The 15696-nt window shown below is 41.3% G+C and overlaps 1 protein-coding gene across 6 annotated transcripts in view; it reads left to right on the top strand.

Annotated features, from left to right (window-relative positions):
* FMN1 (formin 1) overlaps positions 1-15696 on the top strand; it is a 393438-nt gene that overhangs the window by 352824 nt on the left and 24918 nt on the right. For all 6 annotated transcript variants that reach the window (XM_065595382.1, XM_005309777.5, XM_008174656.4 and 3 more), the window contains one exon: positions 10024-10075. In XM_065595382.1, coding sequence (XP_065451454.1) covers positions 10024-10075 — 52 coding nt within the window. The remainder of the gene's footprint in view (positions 1-10023; positions 10076-15696) is intronic.

Genomic DNA, 15696 nt, shown 5'->3' on the forward strand with positions numbered 1-15696 from the left:
CTAGTAAGCTTTCTAGAGTAGGGCCTGTATCTTCCTGTTTGCATAGTACCTAACTCAATGGTACACATAATAAATAATAATAATGAGAGTACTGAAGAAAATCAACTCTTTACACAGGCAGCACTAGAAATACAGGTTATCTTGCATGTTCTTTTTCTTCCAGTATCTCCTCATAAAACGTCCCAGTATCTCCTCACAAAATTTTCTGGCACTTGTTAATTTAATTAATATCCATTAGGTAATTCAGAATGAGTTTAGTTTGTTGATTTCATTTGATATTCTTGTTTTACTTTTCTGGTGTGAAGTAACAATAATTCTTTTCTGTAACTGATCCCACTGTTGTTTCTGAGCACCTCTGTGTCCTATTGTTAATGTATGTCTTCTAAGTATGGTGTATTAAGTACTGCGTTCTGTAAAAGAAAAGTGAAAGCCTTCTGAAGTTGGATGAATCCCATGTGAAGTATAAAATCTCCCTTTGTATCGTTAGCAAAACTGGGTTTCTCCATTTGTAACAATACAATAACATCCACTTCCTTAGTGGGCATCCTGTTGGTTTATGTCTATCATGCTGGGTTTTTAAAACCCAGTATATTTAAATTTAACAGTATAAAAATGCAAAGAGGATATTCTAATTCCTCTTCCTACTTTCTGTTTTTAAATCCTACTGCCTTCATATGTGTACTCATAAAAAATTGCTCAATTGCACGTGAAATACTTGTAAATATTTTTTTGTAAATAATTGTTTCCCATTCATTAGTTTGAATGCACCTTTAAACCAGATTTCAAGACATTTATATTTTCATAAGCATCACACATTTTAATTTGAACATTTCTTGTTTGTTGTAGTATTGGAACTGTCAACCTCTAGCAGTTGTTATTCACTATATTCATTGTCCTTCATATTGTACTTGTCAACAGTCAAGTAGATTATTAGTAAAAAGGATTAAAGGAACCTACATAAAATTTCATTTAAGAGCATACTGCATAAGTTTGCCAAATCACACACAGTTAACTAGCATCAGTAATTAACAAACACACTGTATTTCATAGGTTGGTTGAAAACTAGAGATGGTCCATGGAGATGATGATACTGTAAATCAAAGTGGTTGAGTAACTTTGGCTGATGTAAAAAAATAACCATACCACTGAATGCTGACTTACATGAAGTAAAAATAGTAAACCTGCCAAATTAAAAAAAATCTGATCTAAATTATTAGGATTCACGTGTTTACAATGATGGAAGGAAGCACAATATAATTAGAGTATTCTGTAACCAAAGTGATTCATTTCTGATTATGGGACTGTGCCCTGAGCATGCAATCCTACTCTGTTATCATGTCTCCTTTCCTCAACCCCACCCTCACTCCCCACCAATACTGACTTCTAGCATTTTTTTCTTAGGGATGGGAGTGAGGGTTGATTCCTCCAGGCCTGGGGGAAAGGGAAAAGACTTCAAGCAGATCCACAAAGGGACTTAGGTGTCTATCCCTAATTTTAGGCACCTCAGTCCCAGTTTTAAGCACCATTGCAATACACAAAACACCCTCCCAGCTGCCATCTAACCCTGTGGTGCCGGAACTCACATGGTGCCTAAAGTTTCTGCCTCTGGGCACTCACACTGCTGCCTCACTCTAGGGGTATGTCCACACTTATAATGCTACAGCAGTGTCACTGTCGCACTTCAGTGTAGACACTCACTACAGCGATGAGAGGGGTTCTCCCATTGCTGTAGTTAATCCACCTCCCCAAATGGTGGTAGCTAGGTTGAAGGAAGAATTCTTCAATCAACCTAGCGCTGTCCACACCAACAGTTAGGTCGCCCTAACTACCTCTCTGAGATGTGGATTTTTCGCACCCCTAAGAGACATAGCGACACTGATGTAAGCTTTCAGTGTAGACAAGCTCTAGGGGTTCAGATGCCTGTCTCACATCTAAGCCCCAGTGTGATCCACAAATTGGGGAAGATAGGTGGAGGATCACCTATCTTCCCTTTGTGGCCGGTCCAGTAGGCATGCTCTGAGCATAACTCCACGCGAAATGCCCGGGGAAGAGACAGAGGCAGCTTCCTTTGTAACTTTTAGCCCAGTGGTTAGGATACCTACCCAGGATGTGGCAGTCCTCAGTTCAATTCCTCCCTCTGCCTGATGCGGGGAAGGGCTTTCCCATCTCTTGGGTGAGTGCCTTAGCCAGTGTGATTCTCACTCTCTCTGGTCCAGTTAACATGCAGTTATTTAATTAAGTGGAATGCTTCAACAAGAGATATACAGAGAGACCCACATCAGAATATCCCAGTATTCCAGTGACTAGAATTCCCCCCTCCCCCCGAAGAGATGGGAGCCCCTGTTTTAATCCCTTCTTATCAAGCAGAGGGGGGAATTGAACTAAGGCCTCCCACATCTCAGGTGAGTTCCCTAACCACTGGGCTAAAGATTGTAAGGGAGGCCTTAGCCTTCTTTTCCCCATTTTGTGTGGAGTTAGGTGCCTGCTTAACTAATTTTCACAATAAACTACGTAGGCGCCTAGGATGCCAGTCTAGAAGACGGGTTCCCAGCTACACAAAGTGCAAGCAGAGATAGGCACCTCCCTGCAGCCTAGACTTAGGCATCTAAGTCCATGAGAGGGGTGTGGATTTAGGATACATTCCTCTTGTCAGCATCTCCCATTGGCTAGGTTTTGGTGGCTCCCTGCAAAGCATGCTGGATTTTGTGGATTGCATTCTGGGGTTCCTGTCTCTCCGTATTCATTGTGTGGGGAGCCTAGGCACATAATTCAGACTTTGTGGAGTCCATTGTTCCACTGATTTTCTAGGCACCGAAAAAGTGCCTAGATGCCTGAGTGTTGCAACGTCTAAATCCCTTCTGGATCCAGCCTTCTAGCATAGCTGCCTTCCCTTAAGGGTATGTCTGCACAGGATAAAAAACCTGAGGCACAACCATGGCTGGCCCATGTCTTGGACTTGGCAGCACGGCTAAAAATGGCTGTGTCCCCATTTGGGCTCAGGCTGGAGTCCGAGCTCTGGGACTCTCCATCACAGCAGGGTCTCAGAGCTCAGGATTCAGCCCAAGCCTGAACATCCACATAGTGACTTTTCAGTCCTGGAGCCTGAGCCCTGCAAGCCTGAGTCAGCTGACCAGGGCCAGCCACGGGTTTTTTAGCCCTGTGTAGACGTACCCTAAGTGGTGAATAGCTGGTGAAGGAGATGCTGAATGACCTCAGGTAGAGGTGTGTTTTGTGGTGAGAAGCAGTATTATGGGAGGAGGGAAGGAGAATGTCTCCTCTCTACCTAAACTATTTAAATAGAGTTGTACCTGGGTTTCACTTTCATGATGTAGCCTGTACGGAGCCACCCAGTAGGAAGTGTGTGCCTGGCTGCATTGCCATAGAATCTTTTTGCACGGAACTGGGTTAGGGTCTGTGCACTCTTTCCCTGAGCCCAACAGTCTGTTGACAGAGGATATAAACACCCTGCCACTTCTGACAGTTCCCCACTTCCTCACTATCCAATACCTGCTACACTCACAAAACCTTAACCTCTCCCTTTGGCTCAGAGTAGTCAGCTCTTTTTCCATTCTACAGTTAAAAAGCTTGTTACAAATAGTTACAGGATTAGTTTAGAGTAGGGATAGTTATTTTGTAAAACTTCCCTGTTGCAGGGGTTTTCGTTGTCGGTCTATGACTTTGGGTCTTGTGGGCCTTGCTTAACATGGCAAACCTGAAGACAAAGATGGGGTTCACAAATCTCTCCATTTGGCCCACAGTAATTGCTAATGGACATCACAAATATTTTCAGTGCATTGGAGATGGGTGCATCTCAAGGGGATGAGCTGCTTGTAAAGCCTTTTTGTCCAGAGCCAGGAAGGATGGGAAGCAATAGTCCTTACTGCTGGGAGGCCCTGTTGGCTCAGAAATTCCCCAGACAGGGTGTTTCTGGGATCAGATAGATCAGATTGGAAATCTTACTGTTAACAAAGGCAGGATCCTCTGATAGTTCCCAGTCTCTTGGTCATTGTCTGAATCAAAAGATTTCTTTAAAAAAAAAAAAGTCTAAAAAGGTTCTATTCATTTTGGAGTTAGAGAACTCAAATCCAGGAGAGTCTTGTGCTCCTCTCAGGGCTCCTGATTCAGGTACAAGACTTTCTGTGGGCCATTTATTGTGCCCTGGTTGGCTCCTGATTGGAAGGCTTACCTGAAAGAGTTTCCATTTTGTGGTGATTGGGCTTGTGTTCCTGATGGGACCAATTAGGGAGGATGGGAATGAAGAGTATTTCATGGAGAAAGAGTAAATTGATATTGCTATGGAGTTTAAGGCTTCTTGCCTCGGAATTTAATAACCATTGCAATAGAATTTATGGGTGTTTGTCACAGAATTGGTCTCACTATGCTGCAGACTATATGGGACTCTGCATGTGACTTAAAAGAATCGTTTAGTTTTGTGAAATCATTTTAAAATTGAGATTCTCACTATAAAAACTGTCAAAGAATATTTTCTGAGTTTTCCATATCAGATAAACACAGTGAAGTACAGTACAAGTAGAATAATAAAACTGTTTTGCTTTGTTTTGTTTTTTTCATCTAAGGACATTTTCACTTTAACAGAAGTGGGGGGCTTACTGGCAAAAATTCCCTCCTTTTTCACCTACGAGTTATGGCTGGGCCTTTCTTCACTCCCTGGAGTTGTAGGAGGGGATTGGTAGCTCTATGGGGAAAGAGATGCTTCTTGGAAAAGCCTGTATCTCCACTTCCATTGTGGAGAAAAAGCAGTACTCCCACTGGAAGCAGATATATTAATGTGGGCCCGTTTCCATTTCACTCCTTGTTGCAAGCAGCTATAGGAAGGACCAGTCTTACATCTGGTCTACACTAGCACTTTTGTTGATACAACTTTTGTCGCTCAGGGATGTGAAAAAACACATCCCTGCCCAACGTAAGTTACACCAATGGAAGCGCAGGTGTGGACAGCACTATATCGGCAGGAAACATTCTCCCACAGACATAGCAACCCATGCTCATTGGGGGTGGTTTAGTTATGCCAACGGAAGAGCTTTCTCCTGTCAGCATAGAGCAGCTATACAGGAGACCTTACAGCAGCACAGCTGTATCGGTACAGCTGTGCTGCTGTAAGGTCTCTAGTGTACACATAGCCTAAGTCCAGTTTTACAGCTTTATTACTCTTTATTAGCTACCATCTATTTATTAGTGTATGGTCAGAAGCCAGGTACTATTGCATTCCTCTGCTCATGGGATAATAGCAATTTTTTTTACTCTTTTTTGTTCACCCTGAACAAACAAGGAAATGATAATTCACTTGAAATGTAACACTTGACACCTATGTCAAGGGTGACAATAGCTGCATTTCAAGAGGAGTACCATGAGACAACCTAGATTGAGGGAACTAAGAGCTTGTCTGCATGCACTTTCAGGGGTTTTTCTATCTAGTTTAGTTAACTTAGTGCAGAAGGCTCTGTGAACACTCACAGATTGCATGGCTTATGTCGATTGCATGGAAACCAGTTCCTAATTGACTTAAACCAACGTAAAATAAGTCTAGTCTAAACCAGAATATCTATCCACACAGCTTTTTGCACTGTCATAAGGCAGCCTGCCTGGAGCGGTCTCCTACAGCACAGCAGGCTCATCTGCCTCGGTTTCTCTCCTTTACAGTCCCATGAAATAATCCACAGTCTTCCCAAGTATAAATATGACCCTTGTGGGGTTAATTTATTCATAGGGACCGACTCCATGAGTGCTCCAGGGCTGGAGCACCCACAGGGGGAAAAATGGTGGGTGCTGAGCACCCACCAGCAGCCCCCCCACAGTACATCCTGCCCGCCAGTGGGCCCTGCGGATCAGCGCCTTCCCCTCCCTCCCTCCCCGTGCCTCCTGCCCACCACAAACAGTGGTTTCGCAGTGTGCAGGAGACTGGGGAGGAGCGAGGATGCGGCGCGCTCAAGGGCGGAACTGGATGGGAAGAGGTCAGGTGGGGGTGGAGTGGGAGTGGGAAGAGGCAGAGTGCGGGTGGGGTATTGGGGGAAGGGGTAGAGTGGGGCAGGGCCTCGCGTGGGGCTGGGGGGTCTAGCAACTCCCAGCACTTTGGAAAGTCAGCACCTGTGAATTTATTACAAAAGTTCCATACACATAAATCAGAAGAAGAGTCCCACAACCATAATCTAGATTTCCTCCAGCATAGTCCAACAGTACATACAACATACAGTCTCAGCATCTCTGTCCCAGCCAGAGAGGTTTTCCCAGCCAGTAAGCCAGGTACTTTGAATGTCAACCTCCCTGGAATGCAACCACTGGAGTGCAACCTCGTTTTTCCTAGTGGCAACCCCCACAGCTTCTCTGCTGGGAGCATTCTAACCACTGGAGCATCCCTCACTCTCCTTGGCCTCTCACAGTTTGGATCCAGCTGGCTGGCTCTGTAGATGTCAGGGGTAAGCACCTTCACTGTTCTCCTGCCTTCAGCCCTCTCTGGCCCTTGGCTCTGGTTCTCCAGCTTAGAACCAGCAGGCAATTCTCCTCTGATGTCCCTTCAGCCCTGCTCTGGCTTTGGGATGCCAGCCAGCAAACCCCTCCTGCTGCTCTCCTGAACTTGAGCCTTCTCCCAGGTCCCAAACATACGGTCTCCTATACAATTCCTCCCTCTTCCCAGGGAGGGCCTCCAGCAAGCTTTCCCCTCTCCACAACTTCCCCACAAAGACCTATGTCAGTTTCCTGACTGATTCTCTCCAGGACACTCTGATCTTTTATGTCCCCCAGGTGCTGCCCCACCCTCTTAGTTGGCCAAATGGGGGCATCTGCTCTAGCACCGAGGTGCTGGTCCTATTGCTTGTACTGGGGCCAGCCATCCTGTGACAAACTGTATTAACAACATTGGTTTAAAAGCCAATTTAAAATAAACCAATCTAACTTTCTTTTGTAGACAAGCCCCCATTAATCAGTTTTAATTCAAACCTATGTATGTTTATGTGGACAAATATTTCAAGATTAAGAGTGTTTTATTTTGATTTAATTTAAATAGTTAAAATCAACTTAAATCCAAATGGGACACATTTAAGCTGAAATAAGAATGTCTACACACAGACTTGCAGAAGAATAACTAAAGCTGTGAATTAAAACCAGTTTTCACCTTCTCTGTATGCAGCAATCCACTAGTTTACATTGTCAGTTTTTAAATGGTTTAGTTAAATGGATGCAAACCCCTGTGTAGATATCTTTATTTTAGTTTAAGAATGGTTTAGTTTGGTTTATCTTAAATCAAACTGAATATAAGCAAGTATATCAAATCTACGTAATCCTAGTTGAAACCAAAATATAAGCATTCACAATGTTTTTTGCACCTGTTAAACTAAATTGGCTTAAAATCATATTTTAGGTCTGGTCTATATTTAGAATTTATCCAAACCCCTGAGTGCCGTAACTATGGCGACCTAATGCCTGATATAGAACAGCTAGGTCTACAAAAGAATGCTTATTTCAACCTAGCTACCATCACTTGGGGAGATGGCGTTCCTACAGTGATTGAACAATTCCTTCCACTGACACATTCTGTGTCTACTCTATGCATTTACAGTGACATAAGCCAGGTCTACACTACACACCTATGGCTGTGCAACTACATCACTCAGGGGTGTGAAAAATCCACACTCCTGAGCAATGTAGTTAGACCAACCTAACCACCCCATGTAGACAGCACTATATCAACAGGAGAGCCTCTCCCGTTGATATAGCTTCTGCCTCCCTGGGAGGTGGATTAACTATGCCAATGGGAAAAGCTCTCCCATCGGTGTAGGAGCATCTTCACTTAAGCACTACAGTAGCACAACTGCATTGGTGCAGCTGTGCCAATGCAGTCTTTTAAGTGTAGTCCTACCCATAGCTACAGCCCCATGGCTATGCTTCAACAGTGCTAGTAGTATAGGCATAGCTTTAAATTAAACCAGTGCAACTTTCTTGTGTAGACAATAGCCTTTTTAGTTACTTCAGTTCCAGTATGTGTGTAGACAGTTTGTCTACATAAGAGCGTTGCACTGGGCTAACTTAAATTGGTTTAAAATTTAAAATTGGTGCAAAATCCTTTGTGGACACTCTTATTTTCATTTAAAAGTGGCTTATTTCAGTTTATCTGAACTGGTAAAGAATCCATTTAAGCTAAATTGATACATACCAGTCATCTCAACCCTAAATCAGAGTGTTCACACAAGGCATTTTATCTGTTTAATTACATTGGTTTAAAAACAAACCTTTAGTTAAATGGTTGCAAGTTTATGTGTGGACATGGCCTAAGAAAAGTCAAAATTCGTTGTAATGCAAAGAAGTAATTCAGGACTTTTAGTCCGCTTCACTATGGCTTTGTCTACACTTAAAAAAAATCTATAACCATATTTTATCAACAGTTGTCAGTGATGCAGGAGCTCTAATGTAGCTCTACTATAGTGAGGTCTCTTTGTACAGGATCAAGACAGAGTTCTTTATCTCTGTGTCATTAAAACTTCTGAGTCCTGTTAACACTAGCACTTACACCAGTGAAGCTGCACTATTGCTGGTATAAGAGTACAATTTTTTCTAGTGCAGATGTACCCTGTAGGTGGAATTTTGCTCTATCCAAATTAAATATAAGTGGGTTCCGCTGTACATTGAACGTAGACGAAGTGGCCAAGATTTTGAAAAGTGGTTGATCCGGGGTGCCTCCATTTTAGAATTTGAGAAACCTTTTCAGAAAGTGCAAAGCCTCCACTTCTGAACATCAGGCTACTTTTAGTGTCTCAAATGAGTATTCAGCAACTGAAGCATCCAAAATCACTTGTCGCTTTTAAAAATCTTGGCCATGGTTTTTAAAAAGCAAGTATACACTGTACATTATAATTTGGGGACATATATTTCCACTTTGCCAGCTTCCTGAACAGACTGTAATATTAGTGTGAAATGGATGAAGTTATTAACTACTCTTTAGTGTCTATTCAGCAACAGCCAATGGTACGTCCTGTAAGAACAGATTAAGGGTATATCTACATAGCACTTTCATCGTTAAAACTTTTGTTGTTCGGGGGTGTGAAACAAACACACACCCCGAATGACAAAAGTTTTACCAACGAAAAGAGCCAGTGTGGACAGCTCTTCGTCAGTGGGAGATGCTGTCCCAGCGATGAAGTTGCTGCCCCTCATTGGGGGTGGTTTTATTTTCTCACTGGGAGAGCTCTCTCCTGGTGACAAAGAGTGGCTCCACAGTGCACCTTACAACAGCACAGCTGCAGCGGCACAGCTGTGCTGTTATAAGGTGTGCAATGTAGACGTAGCATTAATCTTACAGGTTTTAGTCTCCAATAATAGAGGAAACTTAGATAAATGAGTTATTTTTAAAATGGAAATAAAAATAGTAATTTGCATTACATGGGAAGAAGTTGCAATATAAAATGGCTAAGGCTATGATTTTGTCATGGATATTTTTAGTAAAAGTCATGGACAAGTCACGGGCAATAAACAAAAAGTCATGGAAGCACCCTGCTGCACCCTCCCGCTCACCGCCTCCACAGTGGCTGGGAGCTGCAGTGGCTGGGAGGGCTGGGAGAGGTCCCCCACTACCCTGCAGAGCTGGGAGCTGCTGGGGGGGGGCTCTGCCAGCGGTGGAGTCTGGGGAGCTCCGGGGGCCTCCGGCCACTGAGCAGCTCTGGGGTCCTTCTGCCGCCCACGGATGCTGGGCTGCTGTGGGGTCCCCAATATCACGGAGGTCGCTGGAAATCACGGATTCTGTGACTTCTGCAACCTCTGTGACATAATCTAAGCTTTAAATATGGTGCACTAACTATTTTAAACATTACTTTCAAAATCTGAGTATTCCCTACTGAAAAAGTCACTTATTAAAAATATGGGCCATGGCTGAAAAATAATGAAATGTTTATTGTTATCTGTAATATGCAAGCCATCAAACCTGAACATAAAAAAATGTGTACTATAAAGAATAATTTAAAACAAAGTACAATACTCAGACCCTTATTTAAAATATCAATATTTTTCCATTTGCAGCTAAAGAAGAACATAAGACAGAAGAGAGCTCTTTGGAAAATGCACAAAAAAGGTAAGTTCTCCAGTCCTTTCAAACAGATAATTGACCAAAATGAAATATGTTATTGATCCTAGGAATTCAACAGAAATTAAATAGGAAAGGCTACTATAGTTCAAAACAGTACTCAGTGTCATACTTTCTTATGTCATGTTGCGGAATAGGATGTGAAATAAGTGATTTGAACCAAATAATCTACTGAATATGCAGTTTTAATTTTTTTTTTCATCGGTGAGTTGAATCTTGGTCTCTCAGAATAATTTAATAAATAATTCACTGCTTTATTCAGTGAAAATGTATTGAGGTGCCATTTTACTCATTCATCATTTAGATTGCAAAATAGACCATACTAGAAGCTTGTGAAATTTAAAAATGTTTAATGTAAGAGCATTTATCTATGTCATATTTTGATAAGGGGAGGCAGGCATAGGGAGGAAAAGTCAGTGAAGTTGATAGTTTCAAAATAGATTACAGATTGTATTACTTGTTAAGTTTTGTTCATGTGAAGCTTCTACCTTTCATGTTGCTGTATGCTAGCTATACAGCTACTCGTTAATGAGCTGAATGAGGCAAATTTTAGTAGCTTTGTGGTGAAGACATTGTCTGGCTCTTGTACATGAAAAATGTTAGATTTATTCTTATCTGTAAAAACTACAGTTTTGGCTTGTCATGTTCTTTGAGGGGATTTTGCAATATTCAAACAAGATTCAATAAGCTCTAACTTGTTTAGGAGAATAGAGTTTACACAGGATAAAATATTTACTTTTCTTCAGACGTTTTGAAGGGCACACATAAAAAACCCAAGTAATACACAACATCAGACATGACATCTCTAATCTGGAAAAAGTACCGTAGATACTCGTTCATAAGCCAAATTTTTTGGTAAAAAAGTGAAGCATCAAAGAGCGGGAATTGGCTTATCAATGGGTCTACACCAAAAGTTGACAATTTTAAGCTTTATTGAATTATTGAATTGAATATCTAATACATTGTCATTATAGATCAGGAGTCAGCAAACTTTGGCTCCCGGCCCATCAGGGTAAGCTACTGGTGGGCCAGGACGTTTTGTTTATCTGGAGCGTTCGCAGGCACAGAGCCCCGCAGTTCCCACTGGCCACAATTCACCGTTCCCAGCCAATGGGAGCTGCAGGAAGTGGCAGCCAGCACGTCCCTCGGCCCACACCTCTTCCCGCAGCTCCCATTGGCTGGGAATGGCAACCCGCAGCCACTGGGAGCTGAGGGGCTCCGTGCCTGCAGACACTCCAGGTAAACAAAACGTCCCGACGTGCCAACGGTTTACCCTGACGGTCTGGGAGCCAAAGTTTGCCAGCCCCTGAAATATAGGGTCGACTTATGAAAGGGTCCTACAGTTTTTGCCATTTTTACCTATCCATCTTGGGGGGTCGGCTTATAAACGAACGGGATAATGAACGAGTATATACGATATTAGCCAAAAATTGTATGTGCAAGACCATTATTACAAACAAACAGCAAAGCACAAGTATATTGCAATGCTTCTTGTCTCACTCCCAAGCCTAGAATTATCTCTTTGGGAAAGTGCAGCCAGATCTTCAATGTCTAAATGAGGTTAGGAGCTTGTCTTAACATATCATCTGAAAGACAAATGTAGATTTGTCAGCCTAAATTTTGTCCTGATGAGAAATAGCATATTCATCTTTATTGTGGCCTCCGTGTGTGTGCATTGTTTTATATGCTCATCTTGCAGGCTTGAGATGTATATTTGATATGCAGTATTGGAAAATGTAGCATTTGAAAATGCTTTCATCTAAATCTGTTCAAAGTTACTGTGTTTCTTTTTCTTTTTCTCTCATGACTAACTGAAATTTTACACACAAGAATTTTCTGTTTTCCTTCTTAGAATGCAGTCAAATCTACTTCTGGTGTTTATACTCGCTAGCAAATCATTCGCTGTTAAAATTGTTGTATCTGGGTAGCTCTAAAATAAAAGCCTTGCTGCTCTGAGTTAAAAATGATGGATGGGTATTGACTAAAGTATTCCCATCTGTAGCTGTTAATTATTCTTTTCAATATCCTAATATTAAGAATGGAGATTGAAGATGATTTAAATTAGCAAAGAGATAGTAATTCCCCATTACCAATAGTGCTTGAAAAAGAAAACAGGTCCAGATACTCAGCTTGCGTGAATGAGCATAGCTCTGATGAAGACAATGGAGATATGTCAGTACACCCCAGCTAAAGGTCTGGCTCAGGGTCTTTAAAATTTCAAAGTATAAAATTAAGATAATAAATTTTATACAGTCTAATTTTATTTGTACTGATTTATTGCTAGTTATATATGACACGGCAGAGTCCTGGGTGTTTAAGTTGTTTACCTGTGATATATTTTATCACAAATTACTGTTATGGATTTTCAACCTTAATTCCATTTTAACAGTTTCTTGTTTCAGAATTTCTTTGCATTTTTTAACCTATTCAAAATGTCATACATGAACAGTAAACAAAGAATATCCTACCATGTGATATTTGTAATGATTTGAATCTATGCAATATCAGCCTTAAATCATTTCAAAAATCATTTTAACTATTAGGGTGAGATTTCCAGTTACATTCTAGCTGCTTTGCACCATTCTGCTGCAGAGCAAAGCAGCTAGAGGTACTGATAAATTGGCCCTTACTTTGCAATTGGCTGATTGGTTTTAGTTATCTGGGAAACAGGTTTTTTTTTATTATTATTTTAAAAATCTGTAGGAAAATGTGCCAAGTAATCCTCCAGGATATGAAAGGATGTAGTTAAAAGGATCTGTTATTCACTTTTAATGGGTAATAGTTATTTATAAAAGCCTGGAGGCAGACTGGGCAGCAGAAGGCACAAGGTAGGTGAGAGCAGGGCTCTGTAGGAGGGAGGTTGCTAGAGGATGAAATTGGGAAGAAGGGAAGGAGGGGGGATTCAGTGGAAATGTTGAGGGTGGTGGTGGATGGATAGGCCGGGAATTTACTTTGTGGCCTGAGGTAGGGAACTGTCTTAGTCAAGGCCGGCTCCAGGTTTTTTGCTGCCGAAGCAAAAAAAAAGGGGGGGCGAGCCAGAGTGCCACCCCTTGAAAAGTGCCGCCCCAAGCACACGCTTGGGACGCTGGTGCCTAGAGCCGGCCCTGGTGTTAGTGCAACTGGTGCTATATGAAGGTGGAACCTTAGAAGGAATTGTCTCCTTCCTATAACAGTTCCTCTTTTGCTCCTGCCTCAGCTCCCCTAGCAGGAGATGCACAGTTAGGGCAAACAAATTTCTTAACTCTGCCCTGTAGTGATACCATGTTATCAACTTTTAATTCTATTAAGGCATTTTAGAATCTTAGATTATGTTAGATTATTAGATTATGTTAAACTGATTTTTAAAGATGCATCAGTTATTTGTTTTTCTGTTTCCCCTCACTCCCACCCTCCCCCATAATTCTGATGATTTGAAGATATGAATTATTAACCTTAAATCATTTTCTAGTTTTTAACTCTTGTTCATATTCACCACTGTGCTCTTGCTACTCAATGCCCCTCTGGAGAAGCACAAAGTATACTGACCAGTTCAATTGAATTTCCAGTTGCTTTATTTTGCAAAGCAGCTACAGTATTAGCTCTGGCTTTGCTGTAATTTTGAGGAAGATACTCTGTATTCTTCATACATAGCAAAGTGTTTAAAGCCCTGCTTTAAGTGCAAAACTCAACCTTAACCATCGAATTTCCATATAAACATACGGGGCTAGATACACATGGGGCTAGATACACAAAAAATTTAGGTGTGGCAACACTCAGCATCACCATGCCTAATTCTCAAAGCCTGGATTAGGCCTCTATGCTCCCTATACAATGAATAGAGGGAGAAAGGTGCATCAGAATGAGATTGACAAAATCCAGCATGCTAGGCAGCTCTTCACCTAAACTAGCCAATGGGAGATGCCAAGACAAGGAGTGAGTGCTAAGCCCCATCCTTCTTTTGGAGATAAACATCTACATCCAAGCTTCAGGGAGGCCCTTGGGATTCTCAGTTGTAAACCCTCTATTGGAGTTAGGTACCTATGCTGTTACTGCAAGAAATCCTGAGGTTGGGGAAGGCTGTTTAGTGTATGCCCACCTATAGGGGCCCAAACCAGTAAATGTGCTAAGAGTTTGTCTCCCAGATCGGACCCTGGAAGTGAGTTAGACAGAGAAATGCCTGTCTTTCCCCAGTTTGTAAATCACTCTGGCACATGTGTGTCTGGACACCTGGTGTGGAGTTGTATGTCATGCTCATCGACAGAAACATAGGTGCCCAGGGAAATTTTAATACAAACATATAGGCGCTTTGTGAGTTTAGGCACCTACAGGATTTGGTGGCAGCTGAATGAGGGATTTGTGAATTCCAGTGGGACCTGATTCTGGGATTTAGGTGTCTAAAGTGTCAGTTAGACACCTAAATCCTTTTGTGAATCTATCCCATAATGTGGATCTATGTAAATGAATCCGCTAATATGGGATGAGATATCTGCCCAAATATGAGTTGAAGGCCATTTGTTGAACTTAAATTTTATTGTTTGTAGACCATGTACAATTTTTAAAAAAACCTTTTGTTTTCAAGAGTTTAGCTTCCTGTATTCAAGAATTAAGAACCATTGATAGATGTTAACAAGCACATTACTTCCCTTTCCCCAAATGTAGTTGGAGTTTCAAGAAAAGTGAATTCTCTTGAAAGATTTTCTTATGTTGCCTTTACTGTTAAGCCATGACATTGTTTTTAATCATTATCAGCAAAACTACCCTGACAGATATTTTTAATTTGGAAAGAAAACTGATTCAACCTTAACAAAAGCAAAAAGAATTTGTAGATTCTATTATTTCAGGTTGGACATCTCATAACCATGATCATGGAATCAATTACCTGTTTATCTATGAAATGTGATACAATAATGGTTCAAATGCATATTGCACAATAATTTAAAATACCACAAAACTATGTTCAACATGAAAAGAGTTTTTTAGAAATACTCAGATACACTGCAAAAATGCTTTAGCTGTAATATAGAATAGTAAAGTATTACAACACTGGCAATAAAACTAGCCTATTATTACTGCTTATATCAGCTTACTAGCCCCCTGGGAAGGTATGAATCACTTTCATTGTGTTATCTCTTTGCAAACTAGCTATTGGCACTGACTGTGGCATTTGTGCTGCTGCACTGAGCTCCATCACTACCTGAAAGTCTCTAAACTAGAGATCATGTGACACTTGATTTCCTTTTTGCTGATAATTATTTATGGTTTGGCATACAACTCTCCTGTTGGCCTTTAATCAGAAAAATAACACCAAAATAGCTCTCCTTTCAGCTTTGCAGAATAAAAATGTTAGTTAATAAGTTTATCTTGAAATTCAGGTAAATAAATTATGATTATTAAAAATGAGTGCCTTTGCTTTCCGTACATGACATACGTCAATGGTGTCTTATTCACACACACAAAAATTATCCTCCTAGGAGAAAAAAGTAGGTGTTGGAAGGTTAGTTACACTTGGCATGAATTGCTGCTATGGTTTCCAAAGTTAAGGGGAAGTTATGGTAATTATCAGCCTTGGCTACTGAGTCAGGAACCAGCCCTCAGGGAAACTAAGCTTCCCCAATGGGTTTTACGTGTTG

The sequence above is a fragment of the Chrysemys picta genome, chromosome 4 (assembly GCF_011386835.1).
Source record: "Chrysemys picta bellii isolate R12L10 chromosome 4, ASM1138683v2, whole genome shotgun sequence".
In the NCBI taxonomy this organism is placed as follows: Eukaryota; Metazoa; Chordata; order Testudines; family Emydidae; genus Chrysemys; species Chrysemys picta.